Source organism: Pieris rapae, chromosome 1 (assembly GCF_905147795.1).
Source record: "Pieris rapae chromosome 1, ilPieRapa1.1, whole genome shotgun sequence".
Lineage (NCBI taxonomy): Eukaryota > Metazoa > Arthropoda > Insecta > Lepidoptera > Pieridae > Pieris > Pieris rapae.
The window spans coordinates 12,598,465-12,622,312 of NC_059509.1; the positions used below are offsets into that span (position 1 = coordinate 12,598,465).

At 32.7% G+C, this 23,848-nt stretch overlaps 5 protein-coding genes and 1 long non-coding RNA gene across 7 annotated transcripts; 4 read left to right on the forward strand and 2 right to left on the reverse strand.

Annotated features, from left to right (window-relative positions):
• Positions 1–221: 221 nt before the first annotated feature.
• Positions 222–1,814, forward strand: LOC110997468 (putative OPA3-like protein CG13603). The gene is made up of 4 exons (XM_022265635.2): positions 222–530; positions 601–769; positions 838–980; positions 1,052–1,814. Exons 1-4 carry the CDS (start codon positions 389–391, stop codon positions 1,396–1,398), a joined length of 801 nt encoding a protein of 266 aa, XP_022121327.1. The 5' UTR covers positions 222–388; the 3' UTR covers positions 1,399–1,814.
• On the reverse strand, positions 1,698–8,750 carry LOC110997467 (probable DNA-directed RNA polymerase III subunit RPC6). 2 transcript variants are annotated; one of them, XM_045634556.1, is made up of 5 exons: positions 8,644–8,750; positions 2,751–3,047; positions 2,476–2,680; positions 2,154–2,405; positions 1,698–2,071 (listed from the first exon to the last, which is right to left on the reverse strand). In XM_045634556.1, exons 2-5 carry the CDS (start codon positions 2,945–2,947, stop codon positions 1,832–1,834), a joined length of 894 nt encoding a protein of 297 aa, XP_045490512.1. In that variant the 5' UTR covers positions 2,948–3,047; positions 8,644–8,750; the 3' UTR covers positions 1,698–1,831. The 2 variants fall into 2 exon arrangements, with proteins under 2 accessions (XP_045490512.1, XP_022121326.1); XM_022265634.2 differs by lacking the exon at positions 8,644–8,750 and having other exon boundaries at positions 2,751–3,059.
• On the forward strand, positions 5,683–6,877 carry LOC123690691. Its single transcript, XR_006751292.1, has 2 exons — positions 5,683–5,909; positions 6,311–6,877. It is a non-coding gene; the product is annotated as an uncharacterized LOC123690691 (long non-coding RNA).
• Positions 8,751–11,963: 3,213 nt separating the features above from the next.
• On the forward strand, positions 11,964–15,377 carry LOC110997499 (glucoside xylosyltransferase 1). The gene is made up of 6 exons (XM_022265683.2): positions 11,964–12,299; positions 12,378–12,687; positions 12,772–12,964; positions 13,153–13,268; positions 13,672–13,854; positions 14,139–15,377. Exons 1-6 carry the CDS (start codon positions 12,166–12,168, stop codon positions 14,313–14,315), a joined length of 1,113 nt encoding a protein of 370 aa, XP_022121375.2. The 5' UTR covers positions 11,964–12,165; the 3' UTR covers positions 14,316–15,377.
• A 290-nt stretch (positions 15,378–15,667) lies between these two features.
• Positions 15,668–19,271, forward strand: LOC110997461 (NPC intracellular cholesterol transporter 2). The gene is made up of 3 exons (XM_022265624.2): positions 15,668–15,800; positions 16,926–17,036; positions 18,742–19,271. The coding sequence occupies exons 1-3, from the start codon at positions 15,722–15,724 to the stop codon at positions 19,047–19,049; spliced, it is 498 nt and encodes a 165-aa protein (XP_022121316.2). The 5' UTR covers positions 15,668–15,721; the 3' UTR covers positions 19,050–19,271.
• A 493-nt stretch (positions 19,272–19,764) lies between these two features.
• On the reverse strand, positions 19,765–22,958 carry LOC110997492 (NPC intracellular cholesterol transporter 2). The gene is made up of 3 exons (XM_022265669.2): positions 22,811–22,958; positions 20,527–20,637; positions 19,765–20,173 (listed from the first exon to the last, which is right to left on the reverse strand). Exons 1-3 carry the CDS (start codon positions 22,881–22,883, stop codon positions 19,887–19,889), a joined length of 471 nt encoding a protein of 156 aa, XP_022121361.1. The 5' UTR covers positions 22,884–22,958; the 3' UTR covers positions 19,765–19,886.
• Between the last annotated feature and the right edge of the window lie 890 nt (positions 22,959–23,848).

Here is a 23,848-nt window from a genome sequence, read left to right on the forward strand (position 1 = left end):
GTGGTCAACGGCCAATTAATGTTAAGGCTGTGTAGAAAAAACGGCGTTTATCTGCCATGTTTTCCCGTGATCTCAAGAGCCATAATATAGACAATGAGAATTGTTTCTAGTATCTTTTATCTGTGCTGTGCATTTGTAGATAAATTATGATTTACTCACAGAACACTATTACTTCTAGCTTCTGGATTTACTTTACTTGATCTGTGGACACATATACAATTTTTTATTAGTATACTATCCAGGAAAATTGAAAAAGTTAGATAATTTTTGTTTTTTTAAGAAATGTATTGAGGATATAAAAAAATACAATTTTGTAATATAAAAGCAACCGTATTCATTATACGGGAAAAAGAAAGGAATATTATCTGGACCTTCATAAAATACAACCATGGTTGTTGGAGCTTTTCCTATAGCAAAATTATCTGTGCTATTAATAAAGCAAATTAGCAAGCCTATCGCAAATATATGTAAAGAAAGAGCAAAAAACAGCCCTTTTTTTAGAACTTATGTATGCATGCCTCCAGCTCAATGTAAGTAGCTGTAGAATATTTTGTATTATTACTTGTACAGTCAGGTCACAACATTATTGTAAATTTTTAGTTTACAATTGGTGTGAAGTGAAGGCTAAAATGTGGATCCTGAATCTTGGTAAACCAGTTAATATACCTGTACTCAGTCAAGATATGGCTATTGAGCTTGGTGCCAACCTTCTAGGAGAGACAGTCATCTTTGTTATTGGTGCCGGCCTATTAATAGTTGAATATAATCGGTAAGGTTTTTTATTCATATACATAACAAATAAAAACTTAAGATAAATTATTACATTTTACTTTACAGACAAAGCAAAAAAGAGGCATCAAAAGAAGCTAAAAGAGAAGCGGAAATGAAACATATTACTGGTACAATAACTGATCTTTATTTTACTGTTCAACAACAACAAACACAACTTAGAGAGATGGAGAGACTAATTCATGACCTTGGTAAGCTATAGGGATTAAATTTATTCTTCTATTGTTTTATACATTACATTTTAAGTTTATTATGTTTCTAGATAACAAACCAAGAAACCCAAGTAGTAACAACCCTTCTGGAAAGACACCACCAAAATCTGAGACACCTAAACCAAAAGAAATTGTCACAATTCCACCATCTAATGTTCAAAGGCACTCAATTGATCATCAAAACAATTACTCTAGCACTCCATACCCAAACAATGGAATTATCTTACAGTCTTTAAACTATATACAAATGGATGTCTTGAATTCTCTTTTTGTTCACTTGAATACAAGTGAGCAAGAAGTCCAATCAATGGATAATAAAAAAAAATATAGTAGAGAGCAAGCTGTGCTCTCTGAAGCTCTTTACAATTTAGAAAATAATTTTAGGAGTTTATTTTAAAAGTGCATGTTCACCTATAGGATAACTCTTCGATATTAAATAAGGAAGAATGTATTTATAGTAAATGTATGAGAAAACGTCTTAGATTATGTGAATGCATTGCATTATTTATAAAATAAGTCTTCATTGACAACTGAAAGAATGTAAAAAACTTAAAAGCTTATTCATACCTTAATTAGTCTTGGTATTAAGCTTCTTTTAATTTATTTAAAAAGCAGTATACTTTTAGAAACACACTAGATTTTAAGCTTTACTTCATGTATTTACATTAATAGATTTGAAATTGTTAAATTACAGTATATACAACAAACAAATTAGATTTTTACAACACAAAGGTGAATATTCTATAATTGTAAGGATTTAGTGAATCTAAAAAGAAAATAAAGATTAAAACCATTTTCTGTTTATGTCAGATTTTTTTTGATTTTGTATTTTATTGCTCAAGCCATTCGGTCATATATTTACAGTCTTGTGGGGTAATAAGTCCTATGGAAGAACATTTGTGAATTAAAGGGCAGATGCCACATGGTACTTGCACTAGACCTGGTGGTGGTATTAGTGATTCAATAGCTCTATACACTCTACTGCCATCAGGATACACAGTGCTTTCAGCTTTTCCATCATAAATCAAAGTATTTAAGATTGTAACAACATCTTCAACTTCAAGTTTTACCTGAAAAAGGTGTTATAATAATAACACACTAGATTTTCTTTATATATATCTGATATTTTTTATGTAAAAAAAAATTACTTACTTTACTTATTCCTAAATCTGTGATATATTTCTGTACTTCAATAGCTGTTGCATACGATTGAGTCCGACCCACAATAGGTCCTCTAGGATTATTTTTTATTTTATCAGCTCTCTGATGAAGGAATCTTAAACATTGCCTATTAAGGACATCAACAAATTCAGATTCAAAGTCTTGGTCTTGATACCAAGCACCTCCTGAAATTGATCTGTCTGGTTCCAAGTTGTAAAGCATATACACTTTCTTTTTTGAAGCCTAAAACACCCTATGATTAAGTACATTTTCATGTAAAAGTAAATTCACCATATTACAATTTCATACTTACATTAACACATTTAACAGCTTTTATTAGTTTTTTGCTTTCTAAATTCTTTAAGATTTTTGTAAGCTGTGGATTGGTAAGGTTGGATTGATTTCTTATTTCTCTAATCCAAATTCCTTTATTAGCTGCTTCTTCTATCAAATTATATACCACCTTTTCTTCATTATCTGCTCCCTTTACTACTTGCTTTGAAGACTGGTTTTTTATCCTAAATCACAATTAAGTTTACTAATAAAATACTATATATCTTGCTACAGCAATTGCAAAAATGCACCTACTTATAAATGAGTACACCATCCTGCTTATAGATATCTAAATAACCCTGTTGTAACAATTTATTTATTGCCCCAACAAGTTCTGCTGAAGGTAATTCTGGAACTTCAGCTGCCATTTCTGTAGCTGATATTCCTTTAGAATTTTTTCTAACAGCATTAAGTATCTGTTCAGATACGTCATATGTTTTGTTTTCAGTCATCTCTTGAAGTATGTAAACGTACAAAACCAATTTTATTTTACAATGCGTAGCTGTATTGTTCACAAATAACCCATTAGAATTTAAAACTTCACAGAAAACACTAAACAGGGTTTTTTTTTTTTTTTTTTTTTTTCCTTTGGCTCTAACACTGTTTGTGCATTAGCCAGCGTCAAGTATGGGATTTTTATAATTCGTTGTTTTAATTATTTACAGTTTATGCATAATGAAAAAACTAAGGAAACCAATCGCGACATAACATAAATAATTGAAAGCGCATAAATTTACAAATAATCAGAATAATTAATAATGGAAAAAAATCAAAATTATAGTTTAATGTTATTATTTACAATAAACATACTTATAATACTATATACAAGGGGATTTAAATCTCGAAGAAGTAAATAAATATTGGTAGGAAGGGGAACGGACAGAGAAACTAAAGAAGCATATAAGGAAGAATGGTCATACTTAGGACAAGAAAAGAAAACATGATTCAAGTCAGAATAGCTCTCGCCACACTCACAGGCGGTACTAGTTACGATACCGAGTTTGTGCAAATGAACTGGAAGGCTGTTATGTCCCAGACGCATACGGATTATAGTAGAAATGGCAGTTTTACCAAGCGACAATTTGGCAAACCACGGCTTCCTGGGAACGGAAGACTGTATAGCATACAAGAAACGACCCTTAATCCGGCCGTTCTTTTCCCAACACATATTCCACGAACTGTGGAGATATATGCCGGGCAAAGCAGCAAGATCATGGCCAAAATTCTTGTACGGGTATACGTCACCGGTCACAGTAGCACTGTTAGCCAAACTGTCAGCTTTCACATTTCCAGAGATACCACAGTGACTAGGTATCCAACAAAATGATACTAAATAGTTGTGTAATTGGCATTGCAACAGCTTTCTCCTACATTCAAATATAACATGAAAGAATGGGTTTAGTTTAAGTGAAAATTTTGCTAAGCTCTGTAATGCACTTAAGGAATCGGTAAATACAACGGTTTTTTTGAGTTTGAAACACAGCACATATTCAAGAGCTTTTAGTAGTCCAAAACATTCACCGGTAAAGACCGATGATTCTGGAGGTAATTTAATTTTCTGAACTATGTTGTACTGTTTGTGGTACACTCCAACACCAACACACCCATTGGAGTGTTTAGAAGCATCTGTATACATTTGATGCCAGTTAGGCCATTTCATATTGACATTGGAATTAAAGTTTGCATTGGCATTAAAATCAGATTTTTCAATGCCAATAGAAAAGCATATCTCAGGAGAAAGAAGTAGAGAATCATAAGAAGAGCTAAATAGGGGAAGTATATAAAAGGAATGAGTTGGGGCTTGTAATTGTTTAAATTTCAGAAAGCTTTTTAATAGACAAGGTAAAGGTTTATGTGAAGAGGGTAATTTTTGAGAAAGAGATTCCAGTTTGGAAATGAGGGGATGGTTATGGAACTGGACAGTTCTAAAAATGAATCTATCTGACAGATATTGACGCCTTAAGTTTAATGGAGGGTCACAACATTCTATTTGCAGAGCATTAACTGGGCTCGATTTCATAGCACCAGAAACAATCCTCAAAGCCCTAGACTGTATGAGATCTAGTTTTCTAAAGCCTGCTACATTACCTGGATCTAAGAAAAAGGTCCCAAAATCAAGAACGCTTCTAATGACAGCATTATATACCAACCTCAATGTTGCCGGGTGAGCACCCCACCAAACTCCACTGAGACATCTCAGCATATTCAAGTGTCGCTCACATTTACCAACCACAAATTCGCAGTGTGGTTGACCTGTTAGTTTAGAATCAAGTATAACTCCTAAGAACTTTACTTGATTATTGACGGGTAATATATTATCGCAATCATATCTTATAGTTGGTGAGGGAGGATTTCTGGATTTAGTGAAAAGTACGACGGTACTTTTTGAGGGAGGCAGATCTAGGCCATTTGCATCCATCCAAGATTTTAGGAAAGATAAAGAGGACGAGATACGTTGTTCAGCATTACTTACAGACTTATCAGAGGCATAAATAACCAAGTCATCGGCATATTGTAATATACTAACTGAATCTCCGATAGAGTTTTCTAGGTCATGTGTATAAATATTGTACAATAAAGGACTCAGCACAGACCCTTGTGGCAAGCCCTTCCATACCAGCCTACTAGGCATGTTAGGGCCGCCAACATCTAAAATAATTTTCCTCTCTGATAGAAGATTTACAATGAAATTATTTAAAAAATAAGGAACCTTTAATTTATCTAATTTACTTTTTAGAATATGTAACAAAACATTATCATAAGCCGAATTAATATCCAAGAAAGCTGCGACTACTGACTTTTTATTTGAGAAAGCATTACGAATGTCCGTGACTAATATGCCTAAATTGTCACACACACTTTTACCTTTTCGAAATCCAAACTGAGTTGGTGACAGATATTTATTATTTTCTATATACCATTCAAGCCGATTTTTAATTAAATGTTCAACAACTTTTGTTATCACCGATGACAAGACTATAGGACGGTATGATTTAATATCAGATCGAATCTTAGACGGTTTTAAAAATGGCAGCACTATTTGACTTCGCCAAGATGACGGTATGTCATTTGTCAAAAGAACTTTATTTATTAAATTTAAAAAGTAATTTAATCCATTTTCGCCAAGGTGAGACAAAAAGGAATATGGGATTCCATCTTCCCCAGGAGCACTGTCTTTAACGTAATTTAATACACCTTTTAATTCTAATAGCGTAAAAGGTAGATTTAATGAGGAAGGGACAACATCAGAGTTATTTTGTGTAGAAGAGTGGATGAGATCTGGAGCAGAAGGAGGAGCCAAGCGATCAAGGAATTGATCAGCTAATTCTATAGGAAGCAACGACGGGTTAGAAGGATTGATAGCTGACCTAAATCTTTTGATATTTCGCCAAATGACAGAAGAATTTATTCCAGGTGATAAAGAGCTACAATATTTCCTCCAACCCTCAGATTTCTTTTTTTTAAATAGTTTTTTAACCTCTTTCATTACATTCATTAAGACCTCGTATTTTTCCATAGACATATCATTGCGATAATTAAGCTCAGCTGCCTTGCGTTTTTTAATAGCTGTGGTACATTCTTCATCCCACCATGGTGGAGATGACAACTTATTACTACTCGGCTTTTTCCTAGGAAAAACACTATCAGCCGATTCTAACAAAACATCTTGTAAATAATTACTATTTGTGACATTATCTTCTGAGCATTTATTCAGTTTCTCTTCTACTAATAAACTGTATTGACTCCATTTCGAGTCTATGATTTTGTGTTTAAGGCGAGACTTTTTAATAAACATATTACTATTTTTTTTACAGGGAAATGAAATGATTATGGGATAATGATCACTATTGTAAGATGAACACAAAGTAGACCAAGAGAGAGAAGATGCTAAATTGGGAGTACAGATGGACAGGTCAATGGCACTAATTACTTCACCAGGCTTTGTAAGGCGAGTAGGAGAACCCGTATTTAAAATGCACAGGTTATACATGTCTAAGATATCCAATAATTCATACCCGTACCTATTAGATACTGAACTACCCCACGATGTATGATGAGAGTTGAAATCACCCAGAATCATGAAAGGCTGAGGGAGAACTGAAATTAAGTTTTTAATTTCATTGAATATTTGCAAGGAGGGGTGAGGGACATATATAGAGACAAAACAGATACCATCAACAATAGCTGAAATGATAGAAAAGCTGTTACTATGTGAAGGAAGAGGGAAGGAAGAAAAGATGCTTGAGTTTCTGATGAGCAGGCATACACCACCATACCCATCAGCCCTGTCTTCTCTTAAGCAAGAATAACCAGGGATTTTGAATACCTGATCTGGCTTTAGCCAGGTTTCAGATAAAGAAAAAATAAAAGGATTAAAATTATTTATAATGTGTATAATTTCATGCTTTTTGTTTATAATACTGCGGCAGTTCCATTGAACTAACCTGTCCATGTTGGCCATTATTATTATCAGTGTAGGAATTAATTAAATTAGCAGCGTGGGACGGTATAGATAAATTAGGTTGAGAAAGTAATTTAATTAATGAAGTAATTAACTCTATTATTGTCTGTTGTGAATTTGCATTAGGCGATGATGGTAATGCACATCCATTAGAAGGCTCTGGCATATTGTAGTCTCTTACAAGAGACTCATGTGCTACATGATCGAAATCTTTACTGTGTTGAGGAGGTGTTCTGGGTTTAGTGAAGACTGTTTTTTTATAAGATATTGTACGTGGAGGTGGTGAACCAGGCAATACTGTATTTCCACCAGGAAGAGATTTACTTGGGAGAGAGGATACAACATCAGCAAATGATTTCGAAATTGGGGGATGTAATTTTGACGCTTCAATATAAGATAAGCTATTCTCTGCCATTGTTACTTTTATATCTGTTTGTCTCACATATTCTGGGCATTTTTTGCTTGAAGCAAAGTGCAGCCCAGAGCATAAGCAGCAAGAACCATGGTCTTCCTCTACATTACAAGTATCTCCAGTGTGGCCTTGACCACACTTGTAACACCTGGGCTTTGACCTGCATTGGACCTTGGTGTGCCCAAAGCGGCAACAATTAAAGCACTGAATTGTGGGATACACATACAATTTAACCGGCATAGAATTATAACACATAAATATCCGTTTAGGCAAAACTTGTCCATCAAATGTAAAAACAACTGTTTGTGAAGGTTTCCACGTAGGTGAGTTATTGACCATGATTTTATAATTAAGTCGCCTGATTTTTATAATTTCCCCACACCCAATGGGTATGTTAGTGTTTTCCATAATATCTTCAGGAGACCATTCCGTTGGTACTCCCCTAACCAAACCCATCCTTGTAATATTGAAAGTAGGGATAAAAGCTTTCATGTTGTTAGTTGGTAAGCAGTTTGCATTTATAAAGCTGTTTGCGTCTGTATATTTACTAAAAGTTAATGTCATTTTATTTCTGCCAATACGTTTTAAACTACCATCTACAATATTTTTAAACAGAAATTTTTTTAAAAATCTCCCGAATACAACTGGGTGTAAAACTGTGCTATCATCATCAGCAGACTGTACTTTCTGCACATGTACCACAAACGGGCCGTGGTCATTGGCATCGTAACTAGCCCTACCAATTTGTGTGGTGGGTTTAGAAGATATACCGGTGGAAAGAGGCATTGTTGTCTTATTTGTGGAAGGACTAGGTGGAGGCAAATTGTTGGTTGGTGGTGTCACAGTGGTCTCAGCAAATTCATCTGTGCATTGACAAGAATGACTGTCTGAGGGTTTAGAGTGTTCTGTAGTACTTTTGCGTTTCTTTTTATTGCAATGTTTGCACATTTTATGTAAATTTTGCCTGTGACTGCGCTTCAGCTTCCTTTTAGAGGCCAAAGAACAGTCTGAATCCATACCGGATTCATTGGAAATGGTGATAAATGCAACCGCGGGGGGCGCCGTGCCCCCCGGGTCCGGAGGCTCGTTCATAAAACTCAGAAAAGCTTACCAAAACTCGAAGAAAGAAGAAGAAAAATATAAATAATAATACAAATTATAAATATATACAATATTTAACTATTCTGATCACTAAATTTTTAAAAAATATTATTTTACAGAAAATTCAAACAAAAATCGCGCCCGCCAAATTCGAAGCTTCCCGCGTTTTTTTCCTAAACAGGGTTTGTTTTGAAATATTTTTTCAGGCTCACAGATTTAATGTTGCAGAATGCGTAGATAATCAATGTGTCATTTAAGATTAAATTAAATTTATCATTTGTCATCTTACTATTAAGTTTCTCTTTACGCCAAACCGTGCGGGCCTTAAAAAATCGATTCATAACTTTATAAGCTTTTAAGCTAATATTGGAGTATTATATTTATTTTATAATTACAGTAATAGGGACGCCTGGAGTTTAAATCGGGTTTAGTTTGCTAACCAACTGGTTCGAGGCTAATATATATATTTATATAATTGAAACCAATATTTTTTTAAACAAAATTACCTCCTAAATAAATGTACTACCTAAAAAACCAACCAAGACCTACTCCATTTAAGAAGAGTTTAAAACAACACTTAAATTATTTAAAAAAAGGGCGTGCGCACAAAGTACACATGTCAAAAGTGAAACTTCTTTGTAAATTAATCGTCAGGTAAATGTCCCAGCACTTGATCATGTACCAATATATGATCACTCCATGTAACTATTTGTAACTCTATATTCACACTGTTTACACTGTTTACGTGCTCAGAAAAATATAAAGATTTGCCGTCTAAAGATCTAATATGTAAGAACAAAACGAATACATCGACCAATAGCGTGTATTTTTTTTCAACCTGAAACCTCCTTTTAATATTGTCACTCAATCGGCCTCCCTTTTCTTTAAATATTCGCTGTAAATATTCGTGACGTTTCATTCGTAAAAAAATTACCCTCATGTGCCTAAAGAAGTTCCTTTCGAAAAACATGAAATTTAAGAAAAAAGTAACTCGGTAAAAGGTCTCCATGATGTTGCTGAAAATGTCCACCGAGTCATTTTTCATCACAATATTATTGTAAGTCCAAAGGAAACAGTTAACAGGACTATTAAACCACTTGCACAAACGTGGACAGGCGGGTAAAATGGATTTTTGGTTATGGTCAACTAGTTACAACTGTAAATGAGGATTTTAGCAAGCATTTCCATATGAATATTATACCTATTGTATATTATTATATATATATTGAATACCTGAATACACTTCATGGAGAAGTCACGTCGCGAATCGTCACGTCCGTGACCATGAGCGAGACAAGATCACTTTCAACGGATATGACCCCTACTCTGATGATCAAACTAAGATGATATATTGGAAGTGTATGTGAGAGACTGGCCTCTGTAACAGCAGACCTGAGTGACATATAGCCAGCCTATCCACCACTGGACCGGAACACGTACAATCAGATCATTGTCATAAGATACAATTGAAGGAAATAAGTAAGTGCTAAAAGAAAACATTAAACTGAGTCGTAAAAATAAATTTGGTGTGTGTTTGTATGTGTGTGTATGTATGGGAGAGTGGGTGTTACAGAGTAACAGTTATTAAATCTTCTGTTTCATCATAACTCAACGTCTTGAGCAAGTAGTAACCGTTTTTTTATATTCATGTTTGGTTAGTGGGTAAAGGTTAATTTTTTCATGTATTAGGAAGCCTAGGAATCTTTGCGAGAAAGATGTTGTCCATTTTGTTATACGACAGCAAACTGTATGTGTATTTCGGGGTCGTAACTAGTATTAAAACTGTAATAAGTGATAAGTAATTGACGAATTGTTACCACATCGGCTAGGCATAAAGCTCTTTAGTGGGAAAAAGAAACGATAACGAGTGACATACTTTTAAAACTGCTCGTTGGGCTGTTTCAAGTTTTAGTAGGCAGATTTGTTTTGAAAGTACCGATAGTAGATGAAAGTAAAGTTACAATAGCTTAAAATTTAATGACATAAAGCCAGATATATTACTTCTATAACTCTATAGTTTGCTATAAGTCTTAAAGTTTTAAAGATGTGAATGAGTTTACGAATTCTTCTGAGAGAAGATCCACGTGAGAATTAAAACTCAAGTTACTATCGATAACTACAGCTAAATACTTAATACTATAGGCAAGGGAAATGTTTTTACAATGGCAGAGTTGAATTGAACAGCGAGTATGGGCTGTGATAGAGAAATTATCATGAATGTGTGACGGAATGTTTTTAATAGAAAAGGCATACGTTTTTACGGCCATACGCTTAATTTTTATCAACATTAAGCGTAAGGCCGTTGCCTCTCAACCATTCATTAACAAGGCTAAAACCAGACTGAGCAGAATTATAGACCTCATTCCAAATATTGCCAGAGAAGACAAGGGCAGTGTCATCTGCAAAAGATATTATAATACCATTTGGCAACTAGAGGTTTCATAACTCGTTAATGAATGTTAGAAACAACGTTGGACCAAGTACGCTTCCCTGAGGGACACCGTAAGCTCAAGTCACTACTTGCAAAACTTAAATATGACGTAATGTCCAAACATGACGTATATTCATGAGTGATGAATATATACTGTGGTTATGTTTATACTATAGGTCACTTTATAAATTAGATATAGACTGTCAAGTATAAGTTGGCGTTCCAGTGGCGGCGCCTCCTACAACCCTCTGTGTTGCCACTTTTTTTGTTTAGTTTGGATTGATGGATATTCTTAGATATTACATTAAAGGTAAATAAAAAACTTAATAACAAAAAATTATTTTTTATAGTAATTATGGTCTGTTAGAGGCATTATTCCTTCCATGAATTCTTCAGAGTCATCTGTGTCAGAAGAATCTGAGTCGCTGCTATTCAAATCAATTAAAAATGGTTCCATTACTGTTTCAAGGCGGTTGTCTGTCATACGATAATTATTTTCAACATTTATAACGTGATTACAGTGTTTCTGCCTTGGACTGGAATTGTCATCACAAGCTGTGGATGTGGAAGGTCCTTGAGCTGCTTGATTAGGGACTTCAGTTCTCGCTGTAAAATTACTTTCCATGATTTTTCCCTCTGAAACTATACGGTTCACGGTTCTTTCAGAAACACCTTAAATAAAACAAAAAATATTTTAAGTTATCCATCAATCACATTTACTTTCAAAAGCAATTATTATTTTTCCCTAAATTTGGGGATATAAATATCACTTTTAACTGGCAATACTTTACCTGTCAAAGCCGCTGTTCGAGCATTCACTTGTTGAAATGGAATAATCGGCCCATTGTTACGTTTCTCCTCTTCACAAAAACGTTTTACAGCTAGAATAATTTCTCTAGCTGCACTCCGCACTACTTTTGGCATGTTTCGTAATGATTTTTACACTTTAAAACACAAATTATTAGCACCGACACACGTGAGGCTACCAAGCTGTTAGAACTGTCAACACAACTGTCAAAATTAGTACCTTTTTCTGCCACACGCCAACTTACACATGACAACCTATACTTCTGAATTCTGATCAAAATTTTTGAATTTTAATGTGCTCTGATTATGACTAGTTATGTGTTTTAGATGAAGAACTATTAAATATTAAATCGTAAAAAGCAATATACATTATAATGAACACAACAATCCTTTACAATATAATCCTTGTTATGGAGTTGTCATAACTTCGTAGTTAACTTAATATTAACTTTACAATATGAGAAAACATTATACAAAACTATTTTTGTTCTTGTGTTTGTGTTCTATAATCTTGATTTTTTATGCAACAAATATATTTAAATATTCTTTAACTGCATATAAGAATAATGCAACTATCCGCTCAAATTATAGGTATTTTAAAACTAGATGCACAAATTATTTTAGATTTTAGTTATGTTTCCAATCATCTACAAGTATCTTTTGTTCCAGGGATAATGTCTATTATGTTACAAAAAATGTTGATAGAGTGGTAATATCATTTGTTGTTTGCGATTCAAGGTTCAATGAATCATTAAATTTAATAAAATCTAGTCTACTTTTCTCAAGTTCACCCTTATACTTTATAATATTTGCTGATGACAAGTTAAGAAATAACTTTAGCATAACTTTAAATAAATGGAAGAAAATACTTGGTGATAACTTAAAATTTGAGATTCAGAGGATAGTGTTTCCAGAGGAACACAAAGAGGAATGGATGAATTTATTTAGCAAATGTGCAGCTCAGAGATTGTTCATACCTGTCAGTTTCTTATCTATATGTACTTTAAATTTTCTTTTTAAATGCTTGCCTATAACAACTTCAATTGTTTTAATTTTGTTTTAGAAACTCATCCCACATGTAGATGCTATGCTGTATGTGGACACAGATACTATATTTCTTGGTCCCGCTGAACAGGTGTGGGATTTGTTTTCACTGTTTGATGCATCTCAGATATCTGCTATGTCACTTGAAGATGATAATCCTAATGTCTCATGGTATCCTCGGTTTGCAAAACACCCTTTCTATGGAAAATATGGTAATATACATAATGTAAATATATATATAACAAAGTTTTGTAAAAATGTGTAAAATTTCCATTTTAATAATAGTCAATAGCTTTCGTGATTAAAATTAGGTGTAAAAATTGTTTTGTCATTATTTATTTAATTTAGCAGTTATGCAAATATTTGTGCAATAGATAGCATACATGATGTTTTTTTTAAGGTCTTAACTCTGGAGTAATGTTAATGAATTTGACAAGGATGCGAGAATTTGCATGGGTTGATTATGTGACACCAATTATGTTGAAATATAAGCTTTACATTCCTTGGGGTGATCAGGTACATTGCTCTCCTTGAACATGTTTAATTTTAAAGTTCTATGCTGTATTGGCTGACTAATAAAATTATCCATATTGTGAGCAAATGTTTTTTTGTCTGTCCGTTCATGCTTATCCACAACCTCACAGATTTCATTGCATTTAAGGTCAAGATCAACAGTAACAAATATCCTTTGTTTCATTAAAATCTGATATGAAAAGAAGGTTATGAATAATTAATGATAATTTATTATTATCTTTTGTTTAAAATTGCAAAGCAATATGTTTATGTATATAAAAATTAATTTAGGAGTATTTAAATTAAAGTCAATATATACTTAATGATCTCTGGACAATGCCAAAGTACTAACTTTATATTTAATCAATAAAAAAGTTTATATATAATATTATGGTTTTTTTTTCAGGATATCATTAATATAATTTTTCACTATCACGAAAAGGCGGTTTATCTTTTGTCATGTAGATATAACTACCGGACCGATCAGTGTATGTATGGTGATGCCTGTGCCGATGCCACAAATAGGGGAGTTTTCATATTACATGGCAGTCGGAGAGCATTCCATAATCATAAGCAGCCTGCCTTTGAGGTATGAACACAATAAAACAATAAATTTTTAGTGATGTTTTATACACAAAAATGTTTAGTTGGCAATGCTAAATGGACATGAAGTGTGAAAGGGATGGATACATGAAGGCATAAAACACACAATAGCACCGACACCATTCAATAATTGGGGACAGAGCAAGTGGATAATGATGATTGTGGATGATTGGCCACTGAATTGACGATTGCAACTACTAGCTCTATTGACTTTACCTAACTGTAATATATTTTTTTTACATTTTTGTATTGATTACATATATCTTGCAGGCCATATATAGAGCCATAGATGAATATGAGGTTGGGGGTGATCCCAGCGAGGTATTGAGGAATATGGAAAAATATCTAGACGCGGCGCCAGAGTCGAATTGTGGAAACCAAAAAAACGGTTTGTTAAAATTACCCAGACATATATTAAATAATATGTACGTAAAACCCAACAGATAAGTATTCATTATGTTTCTGATTAATACATATATGATTGTGATGTAGTAAACAAGATATTTAATCTATATTACCCCATACCACCAAAAACTATGTTTTAATAAAATACAATATAACCTTACTGAATGTCTGAATCTCGAAAATTTTGTATTATTTGTGTGTCCCTTGCGCATATGAATGTTATTTCATAAGTAATTTACGATTGAATAAGATTAAATGTAAGATGTGTTATCGGTTATCCCTTCTCGGTATTCCAAGATTAGATTCTTCTTTTTTTATTTGAATAATTTTGACGTAATTTATTGTTATAATAATACCAGTTTATTTACACCAGTGTTTCTAAGCCAAACAAACTGAGATTTTATTATAAGGTATCATAACACTTTGCAAGTATTTCATAGATGAAAAAAAACTATAAAAACTTTATTTTCTTTTAAAAACATATTTCTCTTGGCAGTGGTTTTTTTTAGTAGCCACATCCGTACAACTATCAAAAGTCAGAAGTCATTATAAGTATTAGTAATCTGGCTTTGACTGTTTATGTTTCAAGAATTAATTGTAAAATTAAACAGTTAATTTTAATATCAATATTTATAAGTATCGTGCACACGCGAAACTATATTTTATTGCTATTTATCGATTATTTGACGTAGGTAATTATAACAAAGCAAAGTAAATTCCTTTGTGCGCAATAGTCATTTGTATTCTGGGATATCATCGTTAACAATTATTATTTTAATGATGAATTTTAATATCTTGGCTCTGGAAGTATTATTAAAAATAATATAAATCTGTTAAAACCATAAACCATTGTTATATTAAGATATTTAAGTTTTTTTATGTTTATTAGTTTCCCACTTATCTATCAATATCTTTTTACAAATGTAAAAACGTCCTCGGCCTAGTAATTTGTTAGTGTAAGTTTTTAATTTATTACAGCTATATTATATGTTATATAGTTTGCCTTTATTATTCCTACTCTAGTTTTAGTTGTCAATGTATGTTTAATTATAACCAGAAGTATTTTAATCTGCCTCATAAAAAATGAAATTATTGTGTTTTACTCATTGTATTTTATTTTACCAATAAACTATTTGATCAAATGTATGTTTCATTTAAAAGATTTTTTTAATGAAATTTCCTAATTAAAAACTAATTCTCCTAAATCTATATATTAATTTATTTTCACTTCATGGGTGCGTTGCGTTGTTAAGCAAATTGGTTATCTTATATCTATATATATAGATATAAGATATATATCTTATTTTTTAACAGTTGACGTCCGTAATTAAAATAAATATTAAAAAAGGTAAAATTCGAGGTCTTCTAACTAATTTTAATGCTGCGGGTTCCTATAGATTGCTCAATCGTTGTGCACCTGCATTCAGAATCGGTTGCGTCTTGTTAAAATGAAACCTCTTATTATTTTCTGTGTCCTATTATTGGCAGCATGTATATCTAGTGAAACACCGGCTGAACAGTGTGAAGGTAAGATTTCAATTAAAATTAAAAAAATATCGGTTCCAGTTTGAAAATAACGAGCTATGTGCCATTACGGCATCGAAATTACAAGAACAATTAATGAATATTTGTTATTATCACTTTGAATTAAATATAAATTAAGGAATAAACATTGGTTCTCAGCTAAAAGTATTTTTTCTTATTTTCATTCGTTCACATTTAACAAAAATATTGATTCAAGAAATTTAATATTAATGCTTTAGTTGGATGTGATCACATTGATTTAAAATGACGACCTATTTTTGTCGCCTTTTCTCTAGACGTACAAAGTATCTATAATCATATTTTAAGCGTAAATCGTACGAATTGTAATGTTATTTTTATTGATACTAAACATTTGTAATGATACTTCGTTAGTTGTGGTGATGTGGCCTCCGTGTCTGAATGATTGAAGTTCTACTATAGTTAACTTTTAGTTAAGTGTTTAGATTTGTAGAATTAGCAGCCTTTTACCCTCTACTCCACTGTTGGCTGGGTTCTTGTACTATACTTAGTAGCAAAGATAAATGTATGTGTCGCAGCCAACTAGCTTAATTAGCCGTTCAATTAATAGCCTAGCCGTTTAACTAACGGCCTGAAAGATAATCAGCCGTAGCGTTTGTTACAATATTTAATAAATTGGCTGGCTAATGCTTAGGCGATTCGAACGATAGAGTCCTTATTTGGTTAAAAAAAAATATTTCAAAATTAAAATGCTTGAGTCAAATTCACATTATTATTATCACTACACTCTTCCATTGTACTTGTTCCTTTTCATGAAACTTTGGAAAACATCATCCAAGTTGTGGTTTACCGACGCCATATTGACAATTTTAAAGAGATTTGTTTCGAGTTTGAGAGTGGCAGAGAGTGGAATTAAATTTAAAACAACAGTCAACAGGCTAGGCAAGTAATAAAACGTTATCGATCCAAGTCTAGTTAGTACTTGCCTAGCTGTTTGATTAACTAGCTGAACAACTTTTAGGCCGTTAGTTAAACGGCTAGGCTATTAATTGAAAGGCTAATTAAGCTAGTTGACTGCGACATATGCATCTGAAAAGGACAAAGTGAGCGGCTGATGGTTTTTAATTTTATATTTTAACAATATTACAGGTCAAGAGTTCGATAATTTGCAAGAAAGAATTCAAATCACACCGTGTGGTAAATCTCGATGCAAACTTACAAAGGGCACCGTTACCACAGTAACATTTAAATTTAAACCAAGTAAGTAATTTGATCAAGATTTAAGTAGAATTGTAAGGGTTCTGCACAACGTACTTCAACTATCAGGCGCCTAATCTTTTATACTTAGTAATGACCACATTTGTATGTACTCCACGTGGTTCCTACCTTATATCGTAAAAAAATTAGATGTTTTAATAACATAAAGCTTTTTTAAAAGTAATTTTGTTGTTAGCGTGAAATTAGTGTGTGCTTGCTATTTAGCCATACTAGAATTGATACTTAGAGGTTTGAACTGTGCTGTACATGCATGCAGAAGTCTGTGAAAAATGAAGACCCTTTTCAAAAATTGGTCTTCACAGCCTGCAGGGCCACTTATCATTGTGCATTAAGATGATTTCAATAAATTAAAAAATATTTAAGAAAACAAAAGACTTGGATTCGCCCCTCCTGCCAGAATTTCGGGGCAAGGTGTAAATGGTGATGAGACAAGTTAAGACTCAGTTTTTGGAGTTCATTCTCGCTCTTCTTGACTTCTGTATTGCACTTAAATCTATCTTCCTCTTATTATTTCTATGCTGCGTTTCTATGGGTTTGAACATTTTTGGTTTTTACTCTTATATCGATGCTGGAAATAACCATAATACCACAGTCTAGTTAATAGACTGTGTTAATAGAAGTGATGGGATTCGTGTTTCATCATCTCTGGATCTTGTCCACAGAAGAGTTTCTCAGGGATCTATTTTGAGACCCCTCTTATCCTATTTATCCTATATAACAGAGCAACATAACTTCACGTATACAACATTGTCACTATCATATTTTGTACGCTGATGACGATGAGTAACACATCTCCTATTGAGCTTGTTTCAATGACTGCACCCGAAAAATTAATGAGGATTAGGAACGAATTTCTGTTTGGTCCCATAGAAACGCCCTCCTCTTAAATCCAACAAAGTTTCTTATGGTCGGAAATCAGAAATTTTGCAAGCCTAAGACTCTTCCAATTCTAGTTAATGTTTGCCCTAATAGCTCAGGTCCCGTTGGCAAGAAATCTGTGTTTTGAATTCGATAGTAATTTGAGGTTCGAAGATTATGTTACAAATTTAGTTAGCAATTGTATCTTTGGTCTCAAGGTTTTTTATACAATATACGACTTTTCTTTAATGTCCATACTTTGTGAAAGCATTGTGCTCTTTTGATGGACGGGTCTTGTATAACTGCTAAGGCACAACGGTTGACACTCTGCTTTTCAGCATAATGCTGAGCCAGGACCAATTACAACCACAGCACACACGCATTACACACTTTAAACGCACCTTGTTTAAAAGAAAAATATATTTATTATTATATTATAATATATTATATTTTATTTTTCTTTGATTATTGTTGCAGTGTATGTTTCTGTTTGTATGTATTTTGGTAGAAATAAATGTTATATCTATGTATATATGTCTATATCTTACTGTATTTTACTTCGATAACGCCTGGTTTCTATAAAAAAACTCATAAATAATATGTTTTTTTTTTCAAGTATCTATGTAACTTTATTGTTTACCTAAGTAATACCTGGCCATGAAAAGCTCATAAACTAAACCGTAAGAATGGAGGCGTGTTTCATAGCTGACTTATACATGGCTGGCAGATTATAAACTCAGCTTATGGCTTGTCCACAAAGAACCTAACTATATTGGACATTACTGTGTTATGTTTAAGATTGTATTGATATGATCGTAATATTTTTCAGAAACTGTCGTGAAATCGCTTACAAACGATGTTTATGCGGACATCGCAGGGTTGCCCTTGCCGTTCCTCGGGGTCACCGGCTCTGATGCCTGTCCCAACGTGAAAAAGGCTGAGGACGGTTCCCCTGCACCCTGCCCTCTTCAACCGGACCAAGAGTACGTCTACACCAATACTTTCCCGATCGAATCCTACTATCCGCAGGTCAACCTTCGCGTCCATTGGGCTCTTCGAGAGGGTAATCATGATGTTATTTGTTTTGAAGTTCCCGCAGTCATAGCGCCAGGTAAAAAAAAGGCTAAACTTAATTGATTGCGACTTATTGTTTTGTTTGTTCACCATATTATCTCTCGGAAACTAACTAACTATATCAGAACAGTATAATGTTATAACATTGTCTCTAGTTAACTGAGACATTGTTATAACATAATATGTAACAATGTTGTAAATCATGTGAATCAAATAATAAAAAATTTAACACAATTACAAAGATTGTTTATAATTCCAATGACGTCAATTAAACTATTTATTCATTATACTACCCAATAAGCATTGCGAATATATTCTTAAATGACCTCATACAAAAAAGCATAAATGATCCTGATATATAAAGATTTTTTATAGATTTCTGTGTCGAATGAGTTGCATAATTTACTAGTAGCTTATTCCGTTTATAGAAAACACTTTTTTACGGATTATAGTTATGTATTATTGTATTTAAACTTATAAATATAAAACTTATACATAGGAACTATAATCCGTAAAAAGTGTTTTCTTTAAATGTGTAAAAGTTATGTTAATAAAAGACAATACGATTAGGTATTTCGTTTATTTCAGCACAGATTGTTGGTAGGTCGGGACATTTGTCAGAATCCATTACCATTCAATTTTCTAATACTTTTATATATTTATGCTTATTGTTTGACGAAGTTTAAGGAAAGCATTGTTAGGTAGTGCGCTTTGGGTGATCAGTGAACTACGTGGAGAAATAGAATAGGAAGTGCGAATAATCTTCAATACAACACAATTAAAATAAAGTTAATTTCTTTATTCATAATAAACTAAAAACGAGTACAAAACTTATATAATCGTATTGTAGAACTGCGTATACATACCGAGAACTTAAAAAACCATTGCATAACAATTAGCTCACTTCTTAGAGACTATTTTAACAGGCGTTTCGAAACAAATAATTTCGCTCTTACCGCTGATTAGGGCCCAGTGAACTTTGACCTCTATATTGGGATATAACTCGAGAACGGGAAATGAGTCTTTATACGTGTACTTTACTCCGGCTTTGAGTGGACATGGCGCCTTCTGTCCGTCCGCCGTTAAAATCTTGTCGCAAACACTGTTCCCATCTACGCCTACGAATGGTAATTTCACACCGAACACGTCAGCTACCACAAGGTTTTTCAACTCAGCGATGTCCTCGTCTGAAATTTAATAATCCTATTTAGAAAACAGAATCTTAATTTAGAACATGAACGAATGTTAAAGTGAATATAGACAATACAAGTGATATACCTACTTAGTGAAGAAAACCTTATTTAGATTCTTCAATAAGTTACTGCGTAAATTGAGGAATTAATTTGTCCGGTTGCTATAAAAATGGGGCGTTTAAGCCTTCCAAACATATAATTACATTTAAAAATCCAAGTCATTCATTTTTACAAATCTATCTATCCCTCAAGGATTGTAAGATGTTCAATTTACATACATGTGCAATGTGCATATCAATTAATAACACAAACCTTACAAGTTGTCTATGATAAAAATGCATACTAACTGGGAGTGAAATTAATAGTAATGTGCTGATCGGTTCCCTTTTTCAATTTGCAAGGAGGTTTCTTGCATGGCGATAGTTGCACGTTCTCCTTCAGATTTTCCGTATTTTCACCTAAAAGTAATTTAAAATTATATAATTTATCAGAATTTTTATGTTCAAGTAATATAATTTATTCCAATATTAATTTTTTTACTCTTACTCTTACTAAACTAGTGATTAAACGTTGTGTAGTTTATTCAAATGTGTTATAAAGATAATGGAAAAGAAAATAGTAAAATAGTAAAGACAGATATCTATCAATTACAATAGGGATAATCATAATGTCCACTATTTATTACCATTAATAATACCATAAATAATCAAATATTTTAAAAAATCAAAATCAATGCTTCGCTTAAGTGTGTCTTAAATTAACTTAGGTCTCTGGGTGTAACTACGACAACTTAGGTATCTAATCGGCAGGTATATTCAGTTTAACGTTAAACGCGGGGAGTCATAGTCACACAACACAGGGGCTCATTAGTGTGGGAATTACGATTTCTTTACGTTTTTTCACGACCATATTTTGTTTTATAAAGTTTTTTATTATAAAACTTTCGGATGTATTTTATACAAAAATGACGCTATGTTCATTAAGCTAATTTTACGTATTTGTATATAATAATTATGTATAATAATTGATTTGCGTAGCAAGGATAATAACTGGCATATGAATAGGTAGATTATAATTTGCATTTTTTGTCGCTGTCAGTATTTTTATCGGAAGCGTGCTGCGATGCAAAGGTTAACAAATTACGTAATCAGTCAATTGTAACACGTTTCAAAGTAAATGATTTCTATACAGATTAACATCATAATTATACACAAGCATCTAGCGTGATCTTTATCTAAACTTATAAAAAATGCAAGTCCTTGACAAAAGCCTGCTATGCTGTTCTGTTTATTGTGATTTAATAAATATCGCAGATTCAATACATGTTTTGGTCTCGCATAATTGGATACAATGGATTAACAAAAATACTAAAAGTAGGTCCACTTTTACTTTTCATAGCAAACTTGTGTAACAGCTAAATGAGACGCCGACTTCCGACTTGAAGACCAGATATAATATAATGTAATAAAATTGATAAGATAACAAGGTTTGATAGGTTTTTGAGGAATTATTTAATTTGTTATTAAAGCAGGTTCGTAACCTTTTAATTAAAAGATGACTATATGAGGTAGAATGACCACATTGATCTTTCAATATGCATATTTATATTGCGACGAGGTAACTACCGGTAACTGCCATGGTGCAAGATCATCGCAGAAGTGACCTGAATATAATTAGAGATCTAGATATAGACAGCGCACGAATAAATTATTATATATCACGTGGCAGGGTATAGCTATTGAGCTATAAACTTTATTATACAGAAAAAATGCTAAATCAATCATAACGTGTTGTATTTGTCACACGCTTAATTTTCATAAGCTCCATTAACATTTTCGCTAGTGGCCCTTTTTGCTGCTGTCTCATAGAGATGGTTCTTAAATAAAAATACTTTTGCAATAAAACAAGCCTTCTAAGAAAACATTGACCACTGGTGGAATTCTAAAACGAATAAGATATAGAAGCACAGAAGATAAATGTAATCTTCCCTCGTATTAAATCTTGTTTGTCATGATATTTAATGCCATTGTAAGTTTTTGCTGACACAAAAAGAAAACAATCAGAAATAAACTCGCAAAAACTTAGCCAATTCTTAGTATTCGACCTTTAGAAATGATTTTAGAATATTGTTTGTACATAACAAATAAACGAGTGAAATCATCGTATGAGTACTTCGTAGGACCTGTATAAAATAAAGGTAAATTTCAATATGCATGTTTCAGTTAGTCATACAAAGCAGTGGTAGTGAACTTTTAATATTAACCAAACCTTGACAGGAAATTAAGGCAAAATAAAAAATAATATGTCTTCATAAATATTACGCGATACTTGTCCTTGTTATTTTATTAAAACAAACCTATAATGCCAATATTTCAATCAGTTGCATGAATATTTATTTTAATAGACTTTGAGCAACTCTTTGTTAACGTTCAATTAGAAACAAGTTTGTCGCAAGAAGTCTGAGTTTATAATACTTATACATCGGAATAAATGAAAAGTGTTACAAACGTGTAAAATAAACAGAAATACTTTCTATAAACTTACAAGTAAAGCTAATACATCCTTACGTCTTGTACGAAGAAAGTAATATGAGAAGAAAGCAGGTCGAGTTAATTGAAAACTGATACATACCAGGACATTGTAAAACATCGGTGGCAGCGGAGATCGCCAGCAAGCAGCACACAACTACACTCTTTGAAAACATGTTTATGTCTGGCAAGTGGTAAATGGCGGTAAACAAGAGCAAGACAGCAACATAACTTGAAAATCACTTGACAATTTTATGGTCGAATGTTTTGCTCCTAGTAGTAATTACTAGTGCTTGAATAACATCTATTTAGAGCGTGATAGTGATATATCTACCTACTGATTTTTTTCTTATAAATTATTTCGCTTCGCAGAAAAAGCTATGAGCGTAAATCAGTCTAATTCGCCCAATTTAGACCATATCTCGCCCACGTCTAGTGACGCCACTGTTTGGAAACCACACCTTTTTTTAAGGAATAAAAAACACTGTGACAGCTCATACTACCTTTAGCCTGCGAAACAGTTTTTGATTTTAAAATGAATCAAATGTTTTATCCCGACGTTAGCTCAAGAATAGAGGGCTTGTGTGGAGGAAATATTTTAGGAAGTGGGAAGACATAGACTTTATTTAGCAGTTGGTAGGAACAATTTATTTTTTCTTTTAAATATTAAGTTTAGTTTGTTTAAGTGACACATGCTTTTTCTTTCGTATATTTATGTAACAGTGTAGTCTGTTTTGGCTTTATATTTTTAGGTATAGTTTGTATTTGTAGATTACTTATAAATAAATGAATACTCGACTCATCCGATATAACAACGAACAGGGGACGATAGGAATAATAATATTTTAAACACTTAACACAGCAGTTTGTAGGTATATAGTTCGCCTCGCAATTCATATTGAATCTCTACTTCCTGTCTCCTTGGTCGTAGCATCCAGTAAAAAATAGATATAATATTATTACTCAACATTAAGTTAATACTAAGCTTATAGTGGGTATTTTTATTTAGGTTTATATTACTTAACAATTTATTTAACATAACGACATAATAATTGCAGTCTTTTTTTTGTTGATTTTATTTAAAGTGAGCATTGAATTATAAGCACATTAGATCAAATATTTCTAAAATTTGGGCAAACAA

Excerpts from the sequence above, each read along its gene's own strand:
- LOC110997468 (XM_022265635.2), top strand. The coding sequence starts at position 389 with ATGGTTGTTGGAGCTTTTCCTATAGCAAAATTATCTGTGCTATTAATA. Across the intron at positions 531-600 it reads ATGCATGCCTCCAGCTCAAT|TTTACAATTGGTGTGAAGTG; the intron begins GTAAGTAGCTGT and ends GTAAATTTTTAG. Across the intron at positions 981-1,051 it reads GAGACTAATTCATGACCTTG|ATAACAAACCAAGAAACCCA; the intron begins GTAAGCTATAGG and ends TTATGTTTCTAG.
- LOC110997461 (XM_022265624.2), top strand. The coding sequence starts at position 15,722 with ATGAAACCTCTTATTATTTTCTGTGTCCTATTATTGGCAGCATGTATA. Across the intron at positions 15,801-16,925 it reads ACCGGCTGAACAGTGTGAAG|GTCAAGAGTTCGATAATTTG; the intron begins GTAAGATTTCAA and ends ACAATATTACAG. Across the intron at positions 17,037-18,741 it reads AACATTTAAATTTAAACCAA|AAACTGTCGTGAAATCGCTT; the intron begins GTAAGTAATTTG and ends AATATTTTTCAG.
- LOC110997499 (XM_022265683.2), top strand. The coding sequence starts at position 12,166 with ATGAGAAAACATTATACAAAACTATTTTTGTTCTTGTGTTTGTGTTCT. Across the intron at positions 12,965-13,152 it reads CCCTTTCTATGGAAAATATG|GTCTTAACTCTGGAGTAATG; the intron begins GTAATATACATA and ends GTTTTTTTTAAG. Across the intron at positions 13,269-13,671 it reads ACATTCCTTGGGGTGATCAG|GATATCATTAATATAATTTT; the intron begins GTACATTGCTCT and ends TTTTTTTTTCAG.
- LOC110997467 (XM_045634556.1), bottom strand. The coding sequence starts at position 2,947 with ATGACTGAAAACAAAACATATGACGTATCTGAACAGATACTTAATGCT. Across the intron at positions 2,681-2,750 it reads GATGGTGTACTCATTTATAA|GATAAAAAACCAGTCTTCAA; the intron begins GTAGGTGCATTT and ends ATTGTGATTTAG. Across the intron at positions 2,406-2,475 it reads AAGCTGTTAAATGTGTTAAT|GCTTCAAAAAAGAAAGTGTA; the intron begins GTAAGTATGAAA and ends AGGGTGTTTTAG.
- LOC110997492 (XM_022265669.2), bottom strand. The coding sequence starts at position 22,883 with ATGTTTTCAAAGAGTGTAGTTGTGTGCTGCTTGCTGGCGATCTCCGCT. Across the intron at positions 20,638-22,810 it reads CGATGTTTTACAATGTCCTG|GTGAAAATACGGAAAATCTG; the intron begins GTATGTATCAGT and ends AATTACTTTTAG. Across the intron at positions 20,174-20,526 it reads TACTATTAATTTCACTCCCA|ACGAGGACATCGCTGAGTTG; the intron begins GTTAGTATGCAT and ends ATTAAATTTCAG.